We start from the raw sequence: 27471 nt of genomic DNA on the forward strand, positions 1-27471 counted from the left end.
TTGATATTTTGTTATTTTAATGTGTTCACATACAATCATTTATACATTTGGCATAATTCTCCAGTAGTTTTGGGGCCAGAGCATCACTGTTCATTCACATTAGACCCCGAAACACACTTGAATTATCTTCAGAGAGTGGAGCACAAGATGTTTATATTAGTAAAAAGCTGGTTTTGTGCACCATCTAGTGACAAGAGAGGATTCTACAAATGCTACAGTATCATTCGCAAACACAGCAAAAAGTGTACATTAATTTCACAATGCTCAAACCAACAATAAAAGAGTCATAACTTAAATTCATAATCAGTTATTCAGGATTAATTTTGTTTGTTGATTCCAAAACAGACCTTGATTCCAAAATGATTCCATTTGGAACATAGTTACACTGCAATGTCATAACATTGGAATACACATAAACAAATGCATATTTTCACACAGCCTCCTCCCCCGCCCAATTCACTCCTTAACTCTTTCTTTTTAGCAGGTGACAAAGGCGGCCACACCAGCTCATCCTGAGGTGTGGTGGCCATCCCACCCGCTGAGCTGAGAGTGGATCCATCACCATCAGCTGTTAGACTTGTTTTACCCGTACAGTCAGCTGAGCACAGATGCATGATACTGGTATGTGTCGAGAGAATGTAGTTCTTAGGCTTTAGTACTGACTCAGGCAAAACAATACATATGAAGGCAACTCTATAGGCAGCTTTCATGGCAAAACACTCAACACCTTCAATCAGAATCCGAAGCATCATCATACTTATCAAAAATTACAGATGATTCACGCATAGCTCATGACTTGTTTATTTCATGAGGGAAAAAAAAAAATGTAGTGTCTCAATCCATATCTGCTCCTGAGGTAGTTCCTTAGAATACACAAAGTGATACTGATCTTCAGATTTCTGGGAAGGAGTTAAAAAGCTCCCTCAGTCTGTGAGTGGTCTCGGTGGATGAGAGGTTGTTTAACTCTCGCACATATGCGAGTAGGTTACCCACAATAAGCCGAAGACAGTCCCGAAGTTCCCTCAAGTCTCTGTCCGAGCGGGAACCGCCTTCTGCAATAGCCATTCTCAAGCATATGTTCTTCAAGTCAACACTGTGCTAAAACACAAATGGGAATAATTAAAAAAAGAGCTCATAAATATAATCACAAGCAAACACAGGCAGGTGAGTTTAGCATCCACACACAGAACCAGTCAGATGCTGACTGAATATTTAATTGTAACACAGTTGTAATATGTGACCCTGGACCACAAAACCAGTCATAAGCAGCATGGGTATATTTGTAGCAATAGCCAGCAGTTTATTGTATGGGTTAAAATTATCTTTTATGCCAAAAATCATTAGGATATTAAGTAAAGATCATGTTCCATGAAGATATTTTGTAAATTTACTACCATAAATATACAAAAACATGCATAATATGCATTGCTAAGAACTTCATTTGGAAAACTTTAAAGGGGATTTGCTCAATATTTAAATTTTTTCTTATTTATTCAGCTTTCAGATGATGTATAAATCTCAATTTCAAAAAATGTACCCTTACGACTGGTTTTGTGGTCCAGGGTCACATTTATTAGTGATATTTTGTGTGTATGGATAAATGGCTGAATTAAACTGGTTAGTAAGCAGTCAGCACACATGGAACTCTTGTTTACAAAGCATCCCATGATGCACCGGCAGAGCAGGAATCTAGACAAAAGACTGGCTACTTTGAAGCTAAAATAGAAAATATTTTCCCTTTGACATGATCTGATTCCCATAACTTTTATAAGATATAAACCCAACATGATTTGGTAAATTTGATGTGTTCTTTTTTAACTTTTATAAGATATAAACCCAACATGATTTTGTAGAGCATCTTACCTTATGCTTGAGCAAACTCCTTCCGTAAGAGACGTCTTTTATGAAATCTTCCTCTATAGATATGAGCTGCGTGAGTATCTCAAGCAGACGCGCGAGGCAGCTCTCTCTCGCTCTCTCCGCGATAGTCTTCAATCTGCGGGGCTGCTTCATCAGATCACCTGGACACTGACCCTCGCCATCTCTATTGCTGGTCGTCGCGTGAGCTCGCAGGTCATTTAGGATGTTTAAGGCATCGATTTGATGTGTTAAAGTGCAGAGCCCCATGTCTGACACCTGAGGTCCGGCAGCATTGAGCAGAGTCACTGTTGAAAGCGATACTGCTCTGGTCGAAACAGCGTGACAAATGACCGGTTTTAAATGTTTTTTTTTTTTTTTTTTTTTTGCTGTGGCGTTCTGTTTCTCCGACGACTTCCTCATTGTTTGTGTTTGGAGTGGATGAGCGCTTGCTTACACATGCAAATGTGACCTGATAGTCCTGCCCTCTATCGAGATGCTCAGAAGTTGCGCTTATCGGAAGGTACAGTAATAATGGTGTTTCACACCAGCCGAGGTGTTAAAACTTTTTGTTCTGAATAAACTCAAAACCCAGAAACAGTTAGCAAACTAGTCAAATCAGGCTGGTTAAGAGTAGGTTTTTTTTCTTCCCAACAGCACATTTGGTGAATGTATTAATGAGGTCATGGCTCTTGATACTGCTATTATTTTGTATTTTTTTGCTATTCTGCAAAAACAAAATAACAGAACAATGAAAAAAAAAAGAACAAAAACAGATGACCTCATGCAACCAGTGTCACATTGGTTGCATAATTCCTGGGAAGAGGTCACAGCTGACAGTCTTCACAGACATTGCTAGCATTTCGCAACACAAATACTCAAATCTGAGATTTTAACAGAAATGAAAGTACCCAACAGCATTTCTTTGATGGAAAGTGTCAAAAGGTCTCACACATACACACATGTTGGATTTCCATGTTTTATGGGGACATTCTATAGGTGTAATGGTTTTTATACTGTACAAACTTCTATCTCCCTAAACCTACTCCTTACAGGAAACTGTGCATTTTTAGATTTTCCAAAAACTAAAAATGTAACATGTTTGGATTTTGGATAGTGCCATCTTTATGGGGACATTTTGTCCCCATAACATAGGGTTTACCAGGACCACAAACACACACTTGCACTTCATTACTACTATCCACATTTCAGAAGTCATCAAAAAGTTAAGTGTCCCTGCAAAAATTCAGGCATTTAAGCATAAGCCCACAGATCAAGTTTCATAAGAAGTAAATACAAAACATTTGACTGTTGTTAGTTTATATACTTACCTAAAAACCTATTCCAGTTATTAATAAGTGGATCATTATTTTTTCTCAGTTCTATTCATTATATAAGTTAATACATCTTTCATTATATTCATATATAACATGCCCTTTCCTACATACGACCTGGTTATTCATTGAATGAAAGAAAACAACTCCAGTTTCAATCATACACTGAATGCTTTAATTGATTGGAAATAAGATACAAAAAAAGTTGTGATTTTAACAGACTAAATTTTTAGTTCTACTCGACCTCCGTTCACATACCGCTTTTTTGAGAAGGGATTTGAAAGCAAGTCAGAAACACTCGCAATAATATTTAGCATCTGTTCCAAAGCTCACCACTTAGTCTGTGCTCGAAGAACTCAACCTTTTCAGTGCTATACAGTAGCAACATTTATTACAAGATCAGCTATCACTCATAACAGCATCAGAGTACTAGAACTGATATTGGCTCAGAGTCCTACCCTGTCTGTAGTGGTCTTATCTACAATCACAGATCCCAGATCAGTCAGCGTACTCTGAAACAACACCCATACATGGATTATTTTTCTTTCACAGTATCATCTCATAAAAATAAAAACTTTGCTGTGGGAATCACTGCTTTTTGTGAAATTAATAAATTCAGTCTCTCAGAAATAACGTGTGAAAATAAAAATACATGAACTCAATATTACTTCAAACCAGGTTATGGTAAAAAGTAAACCTTGCACAATAATATTTTAGGTTAATGAACTTTGGTCTTCGACCTAAATTACAAACCTCACACCTGCTACACTGCATCTGAAGCGCTTTCACACGAACATTATCTGTGATCTACACGTGATTTGAGGGTCAGCAAACCTGCACAATATGAGAGAATCACAACCACACTGGATGGTCCAAGCGCACACCAAACAAAGCTGCTCTGATCTGTTCCTTTAAGGCTTGCACGATTAGTTTAGTCACAAAAAAGTACCAAGTTGCACATTGAAAACAATGGGTGACAAAAAGAGAGACAAATTTAAATGAAGTGCAAATGTTCTGCGAATTCAGATGGATTTTAGTCAAGAAGAAACTTCTAGAGTTTATTTACAAACCATTAGTGTCATTGGTTTACACTAAACAAGTTTCACACTCTTTCTTTATTGATAGAACTCATCGTTTTCTTCTTGGTCATTCAGCGACTCTCACTCTTCATCCCCTGCATTTAATTACACATGGCTAGAGAGATTGGGCAACTGAATCATGGTCCGAACTAAAACTGCTCACTAACTAAAAGATGCTCTAGGTGAATCAGGTGAGTACATTGGTAGAAAACATTTATCGCTTATTCAGCATAGCCAGTAAAACAATGGTGACGAAGTGGGTTAAGACACCATTGTGAAAAGGTCTCAAAATTGGGAGTACAGAAGTTACAGTAGACACGCTTTTCCCTGCTCAGTCCATATATATTACCATCAAGTTGGTCACATTAAACAGTTTTCAGCAAAGTCACTCCAGCTGCAACGGACCAAAGATCTTCAACAGTTCATTTGTTGGGTAGGGGCCGTGTCGTGACCATCATTGCTGATTGGCTGGGCTGTTGTCTTCCTCAAACGCCACACGCTCCGCCAGCCCATGACGTGAAATTCTGATCGCAGTGACTCCGTGTGGTTTTGGGTGAAGATCCAAAGAGGAACGCTGTGTAGAAACAGCTACTGAAATTGTAGATGCAGTGAAGGAAGTGTTACAAAACACTTAATGGAAAACTATCACAAGAAGTGGGCTTGTTTGGGGAAAAGGGGCGGGTCTTATCGTATTAAAGGGTGGGGCTAAACAGGAGGGACAAGTCACTGATAGGGTGATTAGTATCAGCGGTTGGTCTCTCTGGTTCATCTCATCTCATTTCGTCATTGATCCGCAGTTGGCGAATGTTTCTTCTCCTCTATTTCCCATTTAGTTGGTTCATAAAAATGATCATAATGTTTATAAACTAGCGTATTAAGTTAAATCTACAGTTATATCCCTATATACCTCCCAATGCTGATATCCCTATATACCTCCCAATGCTGAGATTTTAATATTTAATTTAATTTTTTATTTTATTTTTTGTAAAAAGAAGGGTAACTGCACACAGGGCAGCTTTGAGCCTGAGGCTGGACTGCAGGGTGAGCGATACAGCGGCCACACGGTGTTTACACGGTAAAAATGTTTAGTTGTCTTTCTTGGCCTCTATGTTGCCGTAGCTGGATCCGGTCTTCTTCACTTCGGTTACACCGATGAGCCGGCGAACTGCTACAGAAGCTGCAGAGAGAGAAACAATGACAGGGAAGTCACATCAGTTTCAGGATAATGATATACAACTCATTAACTGATGCCATGACATAAACATTTACGCAAGAATTTATCAAATCTGCAAATTTATAGTTTTAATCTTATGCTCTTTTGAATAGGGTATACTCACCTCTTGCACTTTTACTTACTTGTTTACTTTCATGTTTCGGCACACATTAAATAGTAAAGCTATTTACTAGTTAAAGGTATTTCTTTAAATAGTAAATAGCTTTTAGTTCATGCCATATTCAAACATGACAAAATCATTCAATCAGTGAATGGTAGGGAGAGAAGGTAAATAAAAAAAAAATAAACCTAATAATAATCCTACAATCATCAAAACAACTAAGGACACACTGATGGATCTCAATTATTGCTTTATTGTTGCCTTTAGTAGAAAGGGACAATTTAGATCATTTATTGTTTTTTTTTTGTTTTTTAAGTATTACTTCAAACTAGTGGTGCAAGTTAATTTTGGCAACAACAACAACAAAAATCATGGTTTCAGCCAGCAGTTTTCAGAGGGCTAAAACTATTGCCCAAAAACATCACTTAGCGCTTCTCCAATGGCATGTTTTGTTTTATGCATACAACATGGATAACATTGATAAATGGATGCACTTTACCATGAACAAAAATGATGCTAAAGCAATATGTAAAATATTGCACTTTATCACTTCAGCAGACAGAGTTCAATTACCCAAACTTTATTTTCAGTTTTTTTTTTCCGTTTTTAGCTTATTTAGGAAGGGAAAAAAAAGACTGTAAACATTAAATGTGTATTTTTGCTAAAAAGTCATTTTGTCATGCAGATCTCTACGCTAACTGATATGGATAAATACCCCTTGTAATCTACAATTCACTGGGTCTTATTGAATAAGCTACTCAAACTTGAGAAAACCACTATGAGAGCACATGAACAAAACAACGACTGACCGACAACAAGGAAGATCATAAAGCCAATGATGAGGAGGGGAGAACCGCTGACAAAGACATCCCAGGCAAAGTTAATAAGCGGAGAAAGCAGGAGAGTAGCCCAAAACAGGAAGTTCAGCAGTGTCCAAACTCGACGTTTGGGTTTGATGGTGGGGCCAGGGAAACAGCCTTCCTTCTCATAGTGTTCTTGTAACGCATCCTTGAAAGACAGAGACGTGAGATGAATTGCAATGCAATGAATCAGATGCAAAATAAAACAATAACAATTGAACTCAAAAAACACAGTTCAAATAAAGCCTGAGCTTCATACCTTCTCTTGGTAGAGCTTGTGTAACCAGTCAGCACACTGTTTCTCATCATCAGGAATCTCCTCCACAGGAAAGCGCCTGCGGACACAACAGTGAGAGGTCAGAGCAGCACACAACACACTCCACTAGAGAGCGCTGTAACCGCAGTAATCGTCTGCGGACACAACAGTGAGAGGTCAGAGCAGCACACAACACACTCAAATATTTAAGGAAATATCAGCAATAAGACACAAAAACACTCAAAAGCTTGTGAATGGAAGAGCAGCACACAACACACTCCACTAGAGAGCGCTGTAACCGCATGCAGCACACAGCAGAAGAGGTGGTTAAAGCAGCTAATGAAAATATAGTGACTTTCAGCTCCGTGACTCACCTGATGCTCATGTCTGCTTTGTATTTCTTCCCGTTAACGATGCCCAGCAGGGTCGGGTTCTGCTTGTCTTTGAAGTTGAGCGTGACATCGTACACAGCTTTCACTGGTGAAACAGAACAAATACATTCCGATGTTATGGAATATGAACATACGAATGTTGCAAAAATATGATAGAACTTAGATGGATAGTTCACCCAAAAATAAAACTTCTTTCTTCGTTTACTCATACTGATGTCACTCATCCTTGCACTTTTGTTTATGCAATGGAAGTCAATTGCTCAAGCTACCAAGATTCTTCAGAATATCTGTATTTATGTTCCAAAGAAGAAAGTCATATGGGTTTAACTTCACAAGGCTGAGTAAATGATGACAGAACTTTAATTTTTGGGTGAACTATCCTTTTTTAATTTTCAGTCTTTTCCTCACACAAAGCCATCATATATAAATTCAAAATACTGTAAATAAAGTTTATGAGCCGCATGGACCACTTTTGCAGCGCTTTTGCATCCTTTCTGAAGCTTGAAAACTTCAGTCCCTATTCACTATAATTGAATAGACAAATGTGACCAATATATTCTTGAAAATATCTTATAATGTGTTCCAAAGAAGAAATCAAGTCAGTCAAACAAAGTTTGGAATGACATCATAGCAAGCAAATAATGACAATTTGTTTTTGGGCAAACTCCTAAAGTAAATAATGTTTCCAATGCAATTAAAGATTCAGAGCACCAGATATCATTCATGTCAGGATAAGAGGGGAAGAAGCTCAATAGAGTATGAATTGAGCATAATTGGCATGAAAATCAGAATGATGGAAAGCAAGTTCACGAGTCCATTTCAGTCACCTCATTAGAGGAAAGAACAATCCTGAAACAAGCAATCTGCAAGTGATGTCCTATAAAACTAATTACTGCACCACAGAACACAATCCCAATACTAGACATGCATCACACATAAACAATTGTAATAAGCATCATACTGGGACATGCACAGTGATATCATCATATTGTTTCATACCTAAATCAAGAGACACACAATCCAAAATAATATCGGACCACAATGGCTTGTTTTATTTACACAATGTTTAAAAGTTTGGGGTGAGTTAATTTATATTTTTATATTATTTTTCAGCATCTAATTGATCAAAAGTGATAGTAAAGATTTAGATTAGTACAAAGAATCAGTTTAAATAAGCTTGAAAATAAAGTATCACAAAAACAGCAACATAAGCGTTTTTAAAATTAATAATATTAAGAAATATTTCTTAAGAACCAAAGGATCACACTAAAAATCAGTATCTCAAGAATAAATTGCATTTTTAAATATATTCATTATATTATATTAATATTGAAAATAACTATTTTAAATTATTTTACTATATTACTGTTTTATTGTAATTTTGATTAAATAAATGCAGTCTTTGTAATCATAAGAGATTTATTTAAAAAAAAATCTTCTGAATGGTAGTTTATACCTAAAATATGGTCTAAACTCACAGCCTATATTTAGACAGCAGGTGACAGACGGAAGAGTCTCTCGACCACTGAGGTGGTAAATGTGTTGGGATTTTCTTATGGCAATGTGTCAAGAGTATTCTGGGAACATGCGAATTCTAGGAAGAACATTAGTTATCACTATAACCACTAGCAGCATCATGCTGTGGATAACGGCACTCAGTCTAGGCTCACTGATAAGTGGACACTTGGACATTATTATTAGACACCAGGCTGGTGGAAATCCAAAAAAGCATCATGAATAGGGCCAGCTTATGGGTTTGGACATGTTCTGTTTGCACCACTGGTATTTTCTCGACTCCTGTCCATCACCCACACAGGACGCAACGTTTGTCTCTTGTAACAGGGTAACACACAGCAGCTCTGTGACGGTGATGGGGTGTGTGGAAACGTTTATCTGACCTGTTCCCTTGAGGCATTGCATTGTAGTGGTGAATCCTTTGGTGCGGGGCAGCAGGTGGTACTTCAGTTTTGGAAGGCCCTTACTCTCAGCCACCTGCATGCTTATCTGATGTTTATTTTCCGTAAATCTCGTTCCTTCACAGTACAGCAGAAACTGCCAAACACACACACACACACACACACACCAGAGGATTGTTACTCCCGGGTCAGTTTTAAACAATAATCCTATCACTTCGTAATCTCTTCCTCTTGTTGCCAACTGAAACTTCCAATATAAGTGATCTTACTACAATAGAAAACATTTATCCCAATGGCACATAAAGGAAAAAGACTGAACTACTGGTTAACCAAAATGTGCCTATTAGGAATTGAATAGTTCTGAACCATTACAGAACATTTGCATGTGTTTAGAGATTTACAAGGTGGATTTGAGGTTGTGGTTAGCCCTACAATTCTTCAAATACTCAGTACATATCACCATGGTAAACAGTAAAGGCTTAAGGCATTCCTAAAGCTCTGCTTGATTATCAGGTCATTAGATCATCCTAATCACTCACTGTACTCACCCACATGTATTCTGGGTAATCTCGGAGACGGTTCAGCCCACTGAAGACAGTTTCTCTGTCCTCCTCCCACTTCCGCTTGCAGAAAACAATTTCCAGGAAGTACCACGTCCAGCCGATCAGAGGAACTTTCAGCAGCTCTTGTTTAGCCAGAACCTTAGAACTCTGGATGAGAAAAATCATAATAAAGAGAGGATAGATAGAAAATGCAAAAAAGGATTCAGAGAGAAGAGAGGATAGAGAAGAATTTAAATCATCCACTCAATCAAAACAAATAAATCCAACATTAGAATTTATCCAAGAGAGACAAGACAAATTGATCTCTTGGGACTGATCCTCATGGTTACTAAGATTATTAAATACAAAACAAAAATGGATGGTGACAAAGCAGTTTTTGTTATTGTTAACTATAACTACTGAAAAATATTTTATTTTATTTAAATAAAATATAAATGAAAATCTAAACAAAGTAGAAATGTTACCTTGAAAACTAAGAGTAAAAATGTGTTATTTAATTGAATTTCAGTTATTTATTTGAAAAACAAATAAAGTACGTTGAATTACTAAAACTATTAAATAAAAATACTCTTAAAAAAAAAAAAAAAAAAAAAAAAAAATCACAAAAGTACATACATTTACTACAACTAAAATTTTAATAAATAAAATAAATAAATAAAATCAAATAAAAATAAAGATATAAATAAAAAAATTATATAAATAATTAAAATATACATATATGGCCAACACATCTGCCTACATACATTTACTACAACTTTGTTTTTAATAGATTTAATGATTTTTTATAAATGGAATTTCACCAAAAATATTATTATATAAAAATGTTTATATAAAGAATTCAATACTATTTTCACTTATGTGCATACAAGTACTTTTTAAGTTTTATTTCCTGAAAAGTACTGATCTGAAACATCTCCATATAATTAAATAGCATAATTTCACCCAGTATCCATGTGCAACATGATTTTTGTTCTTTAGAAGAAGATCTTAGACACTTTCTAATATCCAAATCAAAGCGTCGTGTGCAGAATGATTTTTGCATCATGTGCACAATTTCCTCTTAAGGAAGCTACATCAAAGAAGCTAGTCACATTTATCAGCTTCAATTTTAGTTTGGATGCTTTTAATGTACTCAAGTCGAGCGTGATTGAGCTCACAGTGTTTTGAGACACAACTGTCACACCTCAAAGCTCAAAACACCATCCTTCACAACTTCACTATGGTGTCTTCACGGCTTGTCAGGACTCACCCCCAGTACGCCGTATCTCTCACACATGGTCCAGCCACACAGGAAGTCGATCTCATAGTTATGGTTGAGGATGATGATGACGTGCTCTTTGCCGAACTTATCCACCGTGGCCTGATCAGTGTACAGCGTGCACTCTGTGCCAGACCACCATTCTAACAGCATCACCAGCTCTGTTAAGAAAGCAGTAGAAAAGTGTGTCAAGCAGGTATTATGACGCCAGATGCGTTAGGATGATCTATATCATGACAAGCACCATGCAAATTGCTTCTGCTTATTTAAAGCATCTGCTAAATGAATAAACGTGAATGTAAATGCAAATAAATTTGAATTGGATGCTGTAAATTGCTTAACACAGAAAAAGTTGAGTGTCATCCTCAGCATGTCATAATTAAATTTCTCTCATTTTTTAATATGAGCTGGCAATTTTTTTTGCCAATTATAGAAAACATGGGATGCCTAAAGAAACATTTAAAACACTAATTAGAGTGGTTTTATTTTCTAGCAATAATCATTTTATTCAATTTTATTATTAAACAAAACTAAATGCACAGAAATAGAAATCACATGACAGAAAAAGAGGAAATTTTTTAAAAACTTTTCATGTAAATTTTCTGTTAGATAATAGCTGATCACTTGATCTGACACCCAAAAGCATTAAATCTGTATGCATTATGCATATGTAACATGCAAGACTAGTCTGTGCATGTGACATTTAGAATAAACACCTTGTCTCATAAATTTTGCATTACAACAATAATGGCTTCTTGTCCAGTAACCTGTGATGCACAACTCATGAAGGCCAATAAATAAACGCAACATTAAGATTCTTTACATAATACTTAAGTTATATGACAAATGTTTAAAGACATGTAATGATATTCATTCACAAATACTTTATATATATATATATATATAAATATAAAATATAAAATATATATAAAAAGGGGAAGTTGTGGCCTAATTGTGGGGAAGTCGTGTCCTAATGGTTAGACAGTTTGACACCTAACCCTAAGGTTGTGGGTTCGAGTCTTGGGCCAGCAATACCACAACTGATCTGCCATTGAGCAAGGCACCGGACCCCCCAACTGCTCCTAATGGTGCCGCAGCATAAATGGCTAACCCTAAGGTTCGGGTGTTGTGTTCTCGGGTGTGTGTGTTCACTACTGTGTGTGCACTTTGCCATTTAAAAGGCACCGGACGAATTAACTGGTCACCCGGCTTGCCGCATGTCATAAATGGCTCACCACTTGCTCCGGTATGTGGGCATCATAATATGCTGTTACCGTGTGCACTTTGGATGGGTTATTTATGTAAAGTAATTTTTACTTATATTTGTATATATTTAATTTAATAAGTTAATATTTTCATTTATTTGGTAAAAATTAAGTTATTGATTTAAAATTATAATTAAATAGTTGTTAAATAAGGAGAGTCTGGTGTTGATCTTGCGGTACAGCTGTTTGTTGATGGGCCACAGCACACAGGTACACAGCTGGATGAAGTTGATAATGAGGCCGCTCACCACAAACACAAAGCCAATCAAGAGCTGCAGGACGAACAGGCTCTTCAGCCACGCCACCACACCCATGACTGAGAGCCCCTTTCACCCACACACACACACACACACGCGCGCACACTCACTCACACACACACACACACACTGCTAGAGGACAAGAGAGACAGAGGAGATGCCAAATTAAAACTTATTCAGATAATTAAGCAGCAGCCTACAGGCTGACTCATGTGTATAACATTATTATGGTTTATTTACATTACACTAGGGGTCTTCAGACTTTTTAAGGCCGAAGAACCCACGGGGGATAGAAAGCCTCCTGTTACATATTGTATAAAACTCAGTGGGACAGAGTACGATATTAATGTACTGGCAACTTTGTTAAGATGCATGTATGCCAAAGCCACTGAAATAATTCTGTACATAGCAATTTTTCCCCCCACAGAAATTACATGGACTGATCAGACAACTATTAAAAATTAATATACAATAGTGCTCTATTTTGATTGGACAAGAAGATTTAGCATATAACGGCATTTAAACTAGTGTTAAAAAAAGAAGAAAAATATCAACAAAAGAATAAACCTCTTACGAGCTACAGTATGCAACCTGAAACTTGATTATCTATCTATCTATCTATAATATATACACACTATCGCTATTATAGACTTTCAAAGCAAAAATATGCAACCAAATTATTTAGTTGACAAAGCAAAAATAAACAACAGCTGGTCATTTTGTCAGTTATGCAAAATATATTAACATATATAACGCAATATCGAGCTTGTATGCACTCTATGAATATCTGTGAATCAGTGTTGATCAACATTATTAGTAGCATTTGCATTATGTAATTATGGACTTGTGCAATTATGGAATTTGTAACAGTCAATCCTGTTGCCCTCTGATGTTCATGTTTAATATGTTCCACTTCCAACATATCATTTCAGTTATAAACTAAATATCATGAAGGCTTAACTTACCACAGCAGGTTCGTCTCTACAACCCTCTTTTACACGGCCCTTCACTTAGCACCACCGACCTGAGAGAAAAAGAGACAGAGTGCATTTAGAGAATTCATAAACACAACAGTCACCAGCAACACATTTAGTCCTGTTTATTTTTACTGCCACATCTTGTTTCAACACACAAAAATCTACTGTAAAGTAGGCAAGGGTTCATGACCACAGACCCTTTGGCACCAAAAATTCCACATGCACCAGCGCTGCACACACACCGTGCACAAACACACATCCTCTCACCCAGTTGGAGGAACTCCAAACACCTTCTCTAATTTCCCTCTCTCTCTTGCATGCATTAACTGCCTCATTTTCGCAACCCTTTTCCCTCCAACTGTATATCTCTCTCCATTATTATATGGCAGCACCTCAACATGACTTGTCATGCACAAAATTCCTACTCTGAAACACACAGTATCACACAAACACTCTCATTGGATCTGAAGGTCTCTCATTTCAAACTGACTTAAAAGCTTATCAGACTTTAATCTCCCAGCACCGCTTAATCTGATAACAAGACAACAACTGCAAGTGAAAGACTGGATTAATACTCTAACAAAATGAGTGCTTCAGCAAATTTATTTGCCAAATAATCTTTTAAAGCACTGCTAAACCAAATGCAAAGAGAGGACTGAAGCTCAGTGCTTCCTTGCAGTTTAATCTGATACTCAGGATGAAGTTGCCAAACTACTGCAACTGGCCGTCTGGTAAACAGCAGGAGGCCCATCTGACCCCATCAATACTATCATTTTTCTCAGTTATTATGCAGTGCAGTATGTTGCTTGATATTGTTTTTGTGTGTGTAAAATCACTGTTGTGAGTGGCGAGCTAACAAAAGTTTATGGTGGATTAGGAGAGTCTTAAGATCTAATTTGAATGATGTCTAACAATGATGTAAAAACAAGCATCAGATGACAGAAGCAAAAACATCTTATATTAGCAAGTAAAATTTATAAATTTATAACCTACCTCTGACTTGATGCGCATACTCCACGATGCTTAATAAACCAAATTAACTGCAAATGCTTTCACATTGTTCTCTCACCTACAGTAACATGAAACTGACCACACAAAATCCACCCAGACTGACCTCAGTATCACGTCAACAAGTTTTGCACAGGCAAGCAACACTCACAATTTCTTCAGAATATGTAATAATCCAGCTATTCTAACTACTGTAATACTTCAGCTAGTCAATGATTCCTGTGAATTAGAATTTATCACAAGAGCAAATCCGCCAAATGTGCCGACTTTTCAAATAAACACCAAACAATCGTGTTACAACATGAGGGAAGCTAGAAACCAGCGAGTAAAAGTTTAAACCGACAAAGCTTTGGCTCCTCTACCAACACATCAGCCAAGACAAACAGAACACAAACATTACTAACCTTAGATGAAGACCCATAGGCAGTGTGGTAAGTTAACTGTGACTTTGGAGTGGACAAGGACAGACCCAAGGAAGAAAAATGAGAGAGGGTGGGAAAGGAAAGAGTTGAACTCTGTCCTCCTATCTACCACTGCACAAACTGAAGTAAACTTTGGAACCTTACCAAAGTGTGTGTGTGTGTGTGTGTGTGTGTGTGTGTGTGTCTGAGATCAAGGGAATGGCAGAGTGCTCTGAATGCCAAAACACCCATGAAAGTTGGTGTGCTGCACTAGGTGTGTGAGGGGGAGTGTGTATGATTCTCTGTCTTTATTAGTGTATTGCCTCTGTTTAAATTAATGAATTGTTATACAGAACTGATAAACAGGGAAAGTAAACCCTGTGTACTAGGGATGTGACGATGCAACCTGAGCCGGTTGAAAACGTGATGATTCAAATCGGTTGAGATGTTTTGTGATACGAATTGTGATACAACTGGGGGTAGGAGATTGATAATAATTGATAACGAATTGTGATACAACTGGGGGTAGGAGTTTATATGACTGTATCTTTGAGGAGAACAGACTGTCTTTAGAAGAGTTTAAATGGCTCAAGAGATCCAATTCAGTCGTGGTACCAGGTGGAGCAGTTGGGGGTTCGGTATCCCCCCTCCCCCATCTCAACTTACTTCAGTCGTGGTATTGAACCCAGACTCAGATGATTAATGCAATATGCCAAAAACACCCTAGATACATGTAAATTTTTCATCTGTTTGACTTGTTCCTCATTCACTTTTTTTTTTAGTAGCATGACAACTACACCGATAGGGTGGGGGGATTAGAGATGGAGGGATCAACCAGCTTAGGAGTTAACAGCTGTCTGGCCTGCATCATCAGACAGCCTGGGGCCATCTTTTTCCAAGATGGACAAAATGTATCTATAAAAAAGGCTAAAAAATAAAAGCTTCAAACTTGCAGTATGCAAAAGAAAACTGAGAAACCACAGTGTAACAATACCTAAAGAAATATGCAAAAGAGGAAGTTAAGTTGTGCTTCAGATGGTAACACTTCCAACAGCAGATCAATTTTCAGATAGACTTTACAATTTGGTATCAGCTTGTTTGACTCTCTGTGAAGCTTTAAAGCAAAGAATATCTAGGCAAAAGAACTGAGACACTGTGTGACCTTTCAGTCGTTATAGAGACAATTGTGCAACAGGTGGTCACCATAGTGCCCTAAACACCCACAAACATGACAGGCATGCAAATAACTACAAATGAACAAATGAAAGTCATACACTGTGTCCTAACTACACGCGACGTCGCGATAAAAGGTATCTTTCCATGTCAATCAGAGGATTTGTCCTAACTAGCCGCGACGGCGACGCAAAATTTTTAAATTTCAATACAGTCTCTATTTCCACAACATCTCGGCTGGAACAACAACATACAAACTATATGACAGTGATATGCAGGTACTGATTATGTGCGTTATTGATGTTAACGTGTCTAATGTAAATTTAAATATCATTTTGTGTGACCATTATAGCCATACTGAAAGCAACAATAGATAGTTTACCTCAGATCTTGAAAATAAATTAAAGCAAAGATGCGAATTGGGAGAAAAAAAGTGTGTTCTATGTGGAAGATGGTGTTGGTATCTGTGTATGTGTATTTAATTTTGTTTAGGTTTTTTAATTTTTATGTTTTTGATTTTGATTTTATTAATTTTGTTGCAAGTGCAGTGCGCTTCCACAGAGAGCCACACGCTTCTGATTGGCTGTGATATTTGATTGATTCTCTCGCGTCTGGTGTGGACACCCAAATTGCTTGTCGCATCGCGTGTAGTTAGGACTCGGTGTTAAGCAAGGAGTATCTTATTTGACCTTTGCCTGTGTCAAATCCAATAACCTTTTACATAAGCAGCAGGCGGCCTAATTAATCCACTGTTGCACTTTAGCCGGACTCACCAGTAGGCGTAGTAGGCCACTGCCATGACCACTAACGCCCCACAGATTCCTGTGAAGATCATCACAGCCCCCTGGTTCAGCATCTCCGCTTCTGGTGATGGGCCTTCAAACCAGAACAATTATGAAATGAGCCTCCTCTGGTTTCATTCAAAAATGGACAGGCGGTTCTGTTCTTGACAAGCTTGGAGACAGATGAAATGCAAGTGCAGAAAGTGCTTCTGAAAAAACTTGTCAAAGAAAGCCTTTTGAAAAAGTTGAATGAGGCGCCAGGTTTCGTTTGGCTACAGCCACATGCTAATGCTAATCCCACAGAAGGAGAGCACTTTTATGATGATGCAAGCAGAAACAAAACTAGATCCCATAAAGGTGGCGGCACTTAAAACCACACAACAGTGGACGTAAAAAAGGACAGTCTTCCAATGCTGAACTCCAACTGGATGCTGTTACCAACTGCTATCCCAAATCTCAAGCACAGTTCGAGTTAGCGAATCCTTAGCAAGATGCAGCAGTCCTACAGCACAACGTGGACTTAGCAGCAACCTTCCGTTAAGCCAGAGAGAACAGTTCTCAGCATTTTGTGTTCCCTCCTCTTCTCTAATCTCTTCTGGATTAGATTACCAATGATTAGCACTCTGGAGTAGCTCCCTGGATAAATCACATCGCATTTACATCAACTAACTAACAAAGTGATTGAGCTAAGTGGGACAGGACAGTGGTGACTTCCTTTAGCCACCAGGAGGAGCCTCAAGGAGGCATCATATGTTTTGGTAGTGATTCTGGAGTCCTGTGGGTGCTGTAGCATGCTGGACAAGCTTCTACATGGCCTTGCTGTAGATCTGTGAACTTGTTCTTGGCATCCAAGGTCGACAAGGCCCCAAGTCCAGTTTAAATGAGGTGGTGACAAAGAAAGATCAGGCAGGTTGTGGCCCAAAGCCATGAATGCACAACTGCATTCCTGGCATAAACAGAGATAAACACAATGAGCCAAAGGCCTATGTCACACAACAGCGCTTCCTTTTTTATTTGTTGTGCTTCTGTTGCTCACTTCCTCTCATTATTTCTTCTGGCTTCTTTCATCTCAGTGTCCGTCTGTCTTTGATTATACTATGCTGGCGATCCCTGTATACCTGCATTAAACTCAGATTCCTCAATTCTTCCTATTTCAGAAAGGTCAGCATAACTGCTTCCAGGAATTATTGTGCAATGATGGCGGTTTCTCAAAAGAAATACCAGTAAATACCTTAGTGCTCCTCAATCCATACTTGGGGAAAAGAGGACAAAAAATAATCATCTTCCTGATGTGATGACCACCTGGGAAATATGAGGACAGAAAGGAGCAAAGAGCCATACTAACTTGCACCTTAAATTAAATGCTTAAAGTAGGGAAGATTAATGAAGGTCTTGACGTTTTTTGGGTCAGCAATGAATCAAAATATGAAACTAGGGGTAATTATGGTTTGTCATAAATTTGTGTGATGTGAGATGATCTTTTGTTGCTATACTGTATCAATGGGAAAACCTTTGCAATGAGTCCATGTATTCTTGAATGTGCAATGTCCTGTGTACAGCTGTGCTAATGTGCCTTCTTCAACACTTTGTAAAGCCATCTCCTGATAAAAACCTATACATTATGAGCCATGAGACCAAAGCAGTTTACTGGACTGGAGCTGAGGTCAAGATGTCTAAATCTATAATCTAATAAGTATCTTACACATACAAACAAACACTTCTAAGAATTCTTTAAACAGCCGTTTAAACAAACATTATCATTACAAATTTCATCCATCTAAAATGTTCCTTCATCTCACCATTTCCCCAAACTTTTAGATAAATATTCTTCTGTACATACATTTATATCCTTTGATCAGCACTTTGTTTTGTTTTTTGGTTGTTGTTTTTTTGCAAGAGCTCCCATTAGATACGGACTCTAATAAATGCATCATGAAAAATGTCAGTTATATTTGCTACTGTGTTTCAGAAAATTCTACACGCGTCAAGTCTCATAAAAAATGCATACAAAAGATGAACATTAACAACAGACAGGGCTTGTGCTTTGGTTAAGTCTCTAGCTTTGACAGATTGAACTACTTCATCATTACAAGGGACTCAAGTGGTCAGTAATTCTCAGTGGGCCAGTGCACAGTGTGTTTTCAGTCCCAGGGGTCAAACACATAGGCTAAACCTTGTACAAGTACAAAACATATGCCAAATAGCACCCACACATTGGCATTTATAAACAGACAAACAAACCTGACCATGCATATGCTCAATTTGGCAACCAATTTTCCAGCTACAGAGCCTAACTACTGAACTGAAATGAATGCTGCAAAAAAGGGTTTTCAATAAATTCCAAAGCCATACTAGAAGGTGACATTTAATTTCTAGAAAAGATTCCATCCTACCACCAAAATACAGCATCTGCATTCTTTGGGAAGTCTTTCTTTCGTGATACATATCGTATCGTGACTTTGCTGGTGATACACAGCCCTAGTGATCGCAAGTCCAAACCTTGAAACCATCACGACTTTCATTCGAGACTACATCCAGACACTTGTCCACGACCAAGGCAATGCAAGTATCGTACATTTAACTAAACAAAACAGAGGTTTAATATAAGCTATAGCCACTGTTGTAAAACGGCACTGATGGTTTCATTCAAAGGTTAACTGAGTCCTTTTCATAGCTTCATTCCCTGTTTCTCTAATGGCTTCATTCATCCAGTCTCACTTGCCCTTCCCCCATGTATGAGTGATTGTATATTTGTTTGTTTAAATTAGTTAATAAAACTTATGGTGCACAAATTACATGCATTTCTGATTCTGTCACTGGTTTGTGAATAATGTTCCTTTTACGATCCGATCTAGCTACATGCTCGAATGCAAACTTCCCAAACATTTTCTGTGAGGCCCCCCTTTTGTAGAGAAAAAGATTTTTAGGCTATTAACTATTTTTTCATGATTCTCTTATAAATATTGCAGACAACATCACTAGGTTCTACTTGCTTTTGTCATGTTGCGCGGCTCGCGTTTGGTGTAGACACATTGTTTTGGTATTTGTGAATCTTAAGTATATTCATCATCTGCTTTACGTACCTGGCACTGGCAGTATTTTCATAAACTTGTTACTTACATAGGCTTCTAAGAGCAGAATCATGCATCGTTTATTTATATTTCTATGGCTCTCTGCAATACAACTCTGATTCTTCAATCGCGCCATCTAGTGGTCTGTTTTTGATACAACCACAACTACTACAACTGATAACGGAGATCTCAAGTGGGTACTGGGAGTCATGTTGAGGTAATTAAAATGTCAAATTAATATTTTGCATTCAATCTACTTATTAGGAAAGTGGCCACATGAGAAGCGGGAAAATTACGCAGTGTAGTCTTTTTCACCCTGCAGAGGTTTCTTTTGCAAAATAATCTGCTGACTGTACACTCCCTCAGCCTTGCCATGGCCCTCTTATCACGGCTCTGCTCCCCAGTTTGGGAACCACTGCTCTAATGCATTTAATACTGTTAGAAGGTTACTTTCTGTAGCCATGAAAATATCATTTCTTAGAGCTGATATGAAATTACACTGAATGTTCGCTGGATGAACATTAGTTGATGACAATATTAATTCTGCTACAGTTACTACTGGCAGCTGATATAAATAACTGTAATTATTTATAATTAATTGTAATTATTTATATGCATTTCCGTTATGAGCTAATTTGCTACAGTCTTGAAGCAATCTTTAAATGTTAAATGGCTAAAAACCATTCTACTTAGAAAATTAAATGCAAAAAAATATTTTTATGTTCTATTTATCAGGGATAACCAACAGAATTCATACAATTGTGTTTGTTGACTTTACTTACAAAGGCTTTACCAATAAATGAATGTGATGAAATTACAACGGTGGCCAATTTGGGCATCCATGTATAATCTTTTATTCATACAAGTTTCGGGTGACACTGAAGAACCAGGCCGCTCACACAAATCAACGATCTCGAGAAATAGATATGGCATCTCTTGCTCACAGATAGAAGAATAGTGCAGACACAAAACTTGTGTTTGGACTCAGTACTGTACAATCCAATTTTACTGTACTGCACAACATTACTGGTTTTCCTTCCCTCATCACAGCACTTTAACAACCTCAGCTCTTGCCTTTCCAACATTGTGGTCAATGCAGCAGCAATTTAACAACATTTGGATGAAACCCCAGATCTGTTCACTTGGGTTGCTTGCTGTGGTGAGGAGATTTCCAAGTCGGTTACTTTTCCTGATATAGACATAGTATTGCAAATAATCTTACAAATGAAGTAAAACTGGCATTTAGACACAACTTCCCTCATATCTCAAACCACCCAAAACAGAATAACCAGAAACAGACAAGCGGCCATCAAAAAAACCAAAACAACCTCCTGTGGCAGAAACAAACAAAATCTAAGTCATTATGGTGTATGTCAGTCAAGCCCTTTTTACAAAACAGAAGATAAATGCCCTGTTTGCTGTCCAAAGGAAGCAGGGAGCCGTTAAGAGGATAATGTCAAGGCGTCACTGCTAAAAACCTCTGACCCACATTCTAATCGCGAAAAACGAAGTTGCCCAACAACAATGTGACTACATGCCCCCAATCAAGATGGGGTTGCTGTTATCTACCTCAGGTGAAAAGTAATAGTGTTAGGTTTAATTAAGAAGCTGTATCAGGTTAAAGGTAAGGTTAGAAAGGTTGCGTCTAATGCACTAACAGAGCAGTGTCATGGATATACTGTGACATAAAAGAATCAAGAATATATATCTTATTTAAAAATCCTCCCCATGGCATGCAATTATACATTGTTCTGGCACAATAAAAAGTACTACATTTGAAAAAGAACTATACATTTATAATAAACAACCTTATTTGCATGTATTTTCTAATTGAACCTGGTCAAAATGAGCATCAATGCATAACTGATTCAATAACATGTTTTATTCTGAGCCAATTCATTATTGCTCTAATGAAAGAGGATTACAAAATATTGTGCATGTGCCATATGGCTGGCAAAGAATGACAGGTTTGGATTAAGACCAAGGCATAAATGAATAAATGAATTGCACAATTGGTTTTTGATATATTGTGCATGTGCCATATGGCTGGCAAAGAATGACTTAGGACAAGGGATTAATTGATTAATTGATTTGAATTTGTTTGAGAAAGGGGTATATGTGTATATGTAATTTGCTTTTTAAAAGAAAGTTTTAAGAGAAGAGATGTTTTTTTTTTAATGCACCACTCATTAATTCACTGGCCCCAAACAGTGGCTATAGTGTTTTATTAATCAGTAGCCGTTTAATTAATTGAATTGGTTTAATTATATAAATTTTTTTTTTGAATGTCATTAATTATATGTTGGAATTAAAATATTTATTAGTTAAGTTATTTTTTGTTTATAAAAATTTTTGAATTGGAGTTTGTGTCGTGTGTTGTTGTGCATTGTTCATTCATTCATTAATGTAGATACAAATTCATACTGAGCAGTGCACATAAACAGCAGTTTTATCTGTAGATACAATTAATATTTAGATTAAAGTATAAATTGTGGTTTTTTAAATGATAATACTACTATCCTATTAAATATTAAATAATAAAATATTAACACATAGCTTTAAATGAAATGAAATATGTATTATGGCCCCGTTATGTGATGTTGACGTGATAAATGAACTCATATGTGGTTTTGATACACTACTACATGATTATAGCCCTGATATTTATGTTCAGTAATAGTTATTGTGGGTGACTGATGAAGTAAATCAGCACTCATTCTTGTGAGTGACAACTGCTATGTTTGAATTGTCAAAGAAATGATCTGGGATAAGTTTCAATGCGTCGCTGAAGCTCGAAAGATATTTAGCTTGTGGTAAAATATTTTGAAGCTCGAAAGATATTTAGCTCGTGTCAAAATAAAGAAACTTTGGCATAGAGAACTGCTATGTTTGAATTTTCTGTGGTGTGATATGTGTTTAGTTTCAATGAGTGGATGTGGCTAGGAAGATATTTTTTGTAGTGTGAAAAAAAAACCAGCTACCCAATGACTCTGAAAGTTGTGTAGTTTAGGCGGCATAAGACTTAAGGTACAGTCATATTAACCATTGTGTGAGAAAAAAACCAGCTACCCAATGACTCTGAAAGTTGTGTAGTTTAGGCGGCATAAGATGTGCCAACCAGGAGTTTTCATTAGTGAAATGACAGACATTTCTTTTCAATAGGAAATCCACAGCAAAATGTTCCATTTTTTAATACATTTGTTTAATAAACAAATATAGGGCTATTGTTGAATTTTTGTTTTTTCAATATTTGTCATGTCAAGGTGTTACATTTTTATTCTTGGTTTATTTTGTTTGTTTTTTAATAAAAGAAATTTTCTTTGTTTAAATGAGTGAAATTTATTGTTTTAAAGCCATCTATTAAAAAAAATTCTTTGTTTGGAATGAATCAGATTACACTGTTTCTGTGTCCCATTCTGAAAATTTGTTTTTAATTGACTAAAAAGAAATAAGATAGAAGAGAGACAACTCTGGTTTTGCTGTAAATTCAAATTGTGCAGAAACCACTGGCTGAATATGGATGGAATAGCATACTATTCTTAGCATTCTTGCAGTAGCCCATGGTAAAAATAATAAAAGCTGTAACTTATGACAGTGGCTGAATTTGAAAGTGTTTTATTAATCAGTAGCCTACCGTAATTCAAGCTTGTAAACCGTTAATGTAACTGAAAGTCGCAGAATTCCAGGCAGACCTACTGTAAATGAAACCCGGTTCTGAATTAAAAAAGACGTCAAAATAAAGACGTTGAAAAGACGTCGATTGGACGTACTTTTGCTCAGTGGGATGAAACCGGTTCTGAATTAAACATATTAAAGAATAATATTAATGGCGTTGTTATACATATGCGTTGGAATTATATAAAAACATGACTAATGTCAATTACAGTGCATAAGTAAACCCACTCATCAGCTCGAGTGAAGACAACAGCCCAGCGCTGCATCTGAACTCGAGTAACCCCGAGCATCGCACGACAATGACGTGCACGCAAGTCGGGAATGACACACGGGAACCGAGTCATAAACACCACTCATCTTCAGCGATCCTAAAGCCATTCGTATGCAAACGACTGCTGGATGAACATGATAAATATCAGCTCATGCAAACGGAGGAAAATGCCTTAAATCTTAAACGGGTGCTCCGTGCGCTGTCAAACTGCCTTGCATTGGTTACTAAGCAGTGAGCTTTGTGAAGTGCCCTAAACACGCTGTCTATAAACCGGCCACTGCAGTACAGGAAAAACCTCCAGCCCGTGCACAACAACAAAAATGCATTCAATGCAAAATAATCAATTACACGGAGAAAACACAGGGTTATGCAATGGACGCATGTAACCGCCTGTCAGCGTTAATAACAGCATTATTAATCGGGTTAAGAGTACAGTCATCGTCTAGAGCGCGCGGCGGCACGTTGCATGCGCGTGTATTAGCATTAACGTTACCTGCTTAAATGTCATCAGTGGATCCGCGAGGAGGATTCGTGCCTTTCCGCTTAATGCGATGCAATATGAAAATGTTGTCGGAAGCTGGTATCTAAGCCTCTGGGTTGCTGCTCAGATGTGTCGTTATCCATCCACGCACAACACACACATTGCATCTAGTTGTAGTAGGACTTCCTGTCCCTCTTCGACTGGAAACAATGGCGTTTTGTAGTTCCACCGCTCTCAGGTGAGACGCTGACCTCGTCAATAAAGTCAATCTGGAGAATTTAACACTGTAAGTGTTTTAGACTTTTAGTTAGTCTTCTTTAAAATTAACTTCACCTCAAAGACGATGCATTTATACCATGGACAAAAAAGGTAGGCTAGATTTACTGCACAGTGGCTAAATATGCATTTGCACAGGGATCATATTATTAAAAATATTAATAGCTAAGTGTGAAATTGTAAATCTAGACATGGATTAATTGATTAAATAATTAAATATGTACACTGTCATGACAACGACAAAATTTAAAGGTGTAGAAACCATATTGATAGCCTATCTGAAATCACCACAACAAACACGCCCCAATATAAAATGACCACACCCCTTTCTTGATGGCTCCGCCCCCAGATTAACAAATAGGTTTAAATAAATTTTATTATTATTTTTCTTTATTTTAAAAGAATAAATTTACATTGCAATGGTGGTGCTAAAGCGCTTCTAAAGTGGCATTTTGGTGTCGTATTTACATAGACTGTGTAATGCTGTTTAGAGGTGGTAATCTGTACTAGGGGCTGAGGTAGCTCAGAGCATGCAAAATGTCTGGCTTTTATGCTGTATTATGTGTTTACAACGAAATTTGAGCCGGCACAGAGCAGCCTTAACTTGACTATGCAAAGACACCTTTGAAGTTTGAAGCTGCACTACCAAAGTAGTCTCAAAGCTGCAATATTTTAGTATGTCTTTTTTGCTGCATTGTCTTTACACAGAATTTTGAGGGAGCAGCCTAAACCTGACACATTAAAAAGGGTAAAAAGCATTCGTTTTTCTTAACATCCTAAGAAACACACATACAGCATTTAATATAATACTTTGTTTTTCTTTATTGCATTATAACATACATACATTATAAATGTGGATTTGTACACTACAATCTTTATTGTTACATATTATAAAATATTCAGAATATGAAAACAAAGCACTAAAAACTTTACCAAACATTTATTTTTTATTGTCTTTTCTGACCCCATTCAGAACGGAAAAACCAAAGAAAGAACAAAAAACAAACAAAAAATTATTTGTGATACCAACCATGTGAACAGAGAGGGAATCAAAATGAATCGTGAAGCACTGACATGTCACTATTAGAACTGTTAAGAGAGACATATTTACAGAGAAGTAGAAGGATGCCTCCGATTGTTGCCCTGGCAACATATCATCCTGCCCATTATGATGCCATTGAAATTCATATTTGGAGTTCTGTGAGAAGGACACATTTTCAAGTGTATTCTCATGTACTCTTGCCATAGAATCTTCTGTTAAACAGTACTGTTGTGGACAAGAGTACATTACAGCAAGCACAGTGGTTTTAAACACTCATTTTACAGATGAAGTAACGACTCACACTGAGAGACCAAGACACAATGACTAATTTCTGTCAGATTCCATCCTTTCTAAAGATAAACTAAAGAAACTATCCTGTCTCGCACCTCAGTCCACTATGTTAAAATGAAATGTAACAAAAATGAAATATACTGTATATAAAACCTACTTACTTCAAGAGACAGAGTTATGGAAGTCGCAACTAACGTGAAGAATAGCTGGATTTTTTTGAGCACTAGTAGGCCTGAAATGCTTTTGTACATGTTGTAAGGCATTCGATGCCTTGTAATGGAAGGCAGCTAATTATACAAAACTCTGTGAGCTACAGATGACGACATATACATTGATGACAAATAGGTCTAAGCGATTAAACCGCATCATATGGAGTCAGGACATCAGATTAAAAAAGAACTGCATTAAGGGACCTAGTATACTGAAGATCGCTTGGTTTATGGCCTAAATAATGGTAGTGGAGTAGTTTTTCTCAAGACGACAGAAGCTCCGTCCACTAGAAGGAGCTCAGCATCATTTGGTCATCTTTGATCCACAGTCTTACAATAGACAGCACATAATTTCCACAGACCGATATACAATTTACAAACATTATGTATACAGAACAAACAAAAATGTTGTTGTTCATAAAAGATTTTTGTGAACACTTTTCTCTTGTGGTGTGCTATAGATATCTGTGATATAGTGTGTTTTTGTGTGCACACTAACAAGAGTAGATACATCTTCCTTTACTTTTTTTCTGACAGGGGTTCTTATATCAGGACACACTTGTTGTTTAATTAATAGTAAACACAAGTGTGCTTTTATTGTTAGCATGTTCTGGATATATTTTAAGCAACTGTAAGTTAGTGGAATTCACTGTCGTAAATATATCACTTTGTTGCTGCCTTAAAGCAATCAGCCCTTTTCAAAATTTACATACTCCCAGAACGGACGTTTGAGAGAGAGTGTGTAATAGAACAAAAGCCATTCGCCTTAGTAGAAGTCAGTTTACAATCCAAATTGGCCTATTTTGAAACACATTTCAAGGTAAAATCCTACATACAGTTGCTTTAAATATAGTTAACATGCATATTTTGCTGCAGACCATAAGATTAACTGTTCACCAAGGCATCTCCATGAAGAAGCAGCTATTTTGCCCTGAAAGTGCCACGTTAGCAAATGGTACCAGTACAGTTCATTCAGAGACAGTGATGTCATGATCATCTGTACACCAGCTCACTGTCTTTATTCATAAAGGCTAGACTTGGCTTTTCTTATTTTACTTCCCTCCCCCATTTATCCCTTCACACCCTCATATTCCTTCGGAGAACACAAATACTCGCACACTCACAGTAGAACCATCCATTAGTCATTCACACATACACGTACACAATGTACAAGTACACATAAGAAGTTAGATAACAGCTCGGTAACTAATGAAAAGCTGAAGCACATGCCCCTCAGAGCAATGCTGACCCCTGATTAGTCCTGCACATGGCCATCTTTTTTTTTTTTTCTAAGGAAAATAAGATGAAAATTTAGAAGCTGAAGTGGATGAAAAGGGCTGAATCTCATGAAGGAACAAGCCTCGGTCATATTTCACACCAAAATAAAAAGAAATAGGATATTTTCATTTTCTTGAATAAACTGCTGATTTTTACAATCATTAC

At 37.2% G+C, this 27471-nt stretch overlaps 2 protein-coding genes and 1 long non-coding RNA gene across 3 annotated transcripts; all 3 read right to left on the reverse strand.

The window, feature by feature from the left end:
- On the reverse strand, positions 1–2586 carry LOC109095968 (leukemia-associated protein 7-like). Its single transcript, XM_019109638.2, has 2 exons — positions 1864–2586; positions 1–1098 (listed from the first exon to the last, which is right to left on the reverse strand). Exons 1-2 carry the CDS (start codon positions 2278–2280, stop codon positions 892–894), a joined length of 624 nt encoding a protein of 207 aa, XP_018965183.2. The 5' UTR covers positions 2281–2586; the 3' UTR covers positions 1–891.
- Positions 2587–3343: 757 nt separating this feature from the next.
- Positions 3344–11029, reverse strand: LOC109095978 (1-acyl-sn-glycerol-3-phosphate acyltransferase gamma). Its single transcript, XM_042717409.1, has 7 exons — positions 10841–11029; positions 9577–9738; positions 9011–9164; positions 7095–7197; positions 6724–6799; positions 6414–6612; positions 3344–5447 (listed from the first exon to the last, which is right to left on the reverse strand). The coding sequence occupies exons 1-7, from the start codon at positions 11000–11002 to the stop codon at positions 5356–5358; spliced, it is 948 nt and encodes a 315-aa protein (XP_042573343.1). The 5' UTR covers positions 11003–11029; the 3' UTR covers positions 3344–5355.
- A 1392-nt stretch (positions 11030–12421) lies between these two features.
- On the reverse strand, positions 12422–24473 carry LOC109096029. The gene is made up of 3 exons (XR_006153852.1): positions 24223–24473; positions 13337–13395; positions 12422–12503 (listed from the first exon to the last, which is right to left on the reverse strand). It is a non-coding gene; the product is annotated as an uncharacterized LOC109096029 (long non-coding RNA).
- Positions 24474–27471: the final 2998 nt, after the last annotated feature.

The sequence above is a fragment of the Cyprinus carpio genome, chromosome B1 (assembly GCF_018340385.1).
Source record: "Cyprinus carpio isolate SPL01 chromosome B1, ASM1834038v1, whole genome shotgun sequence".
Taxonomy (NCBI): Eukaryota; Metazoa; Chordata; class Actinopteri; order Cypriniformes; family Cyprinidae; genus Cyprinus; species Cyprinus carpio.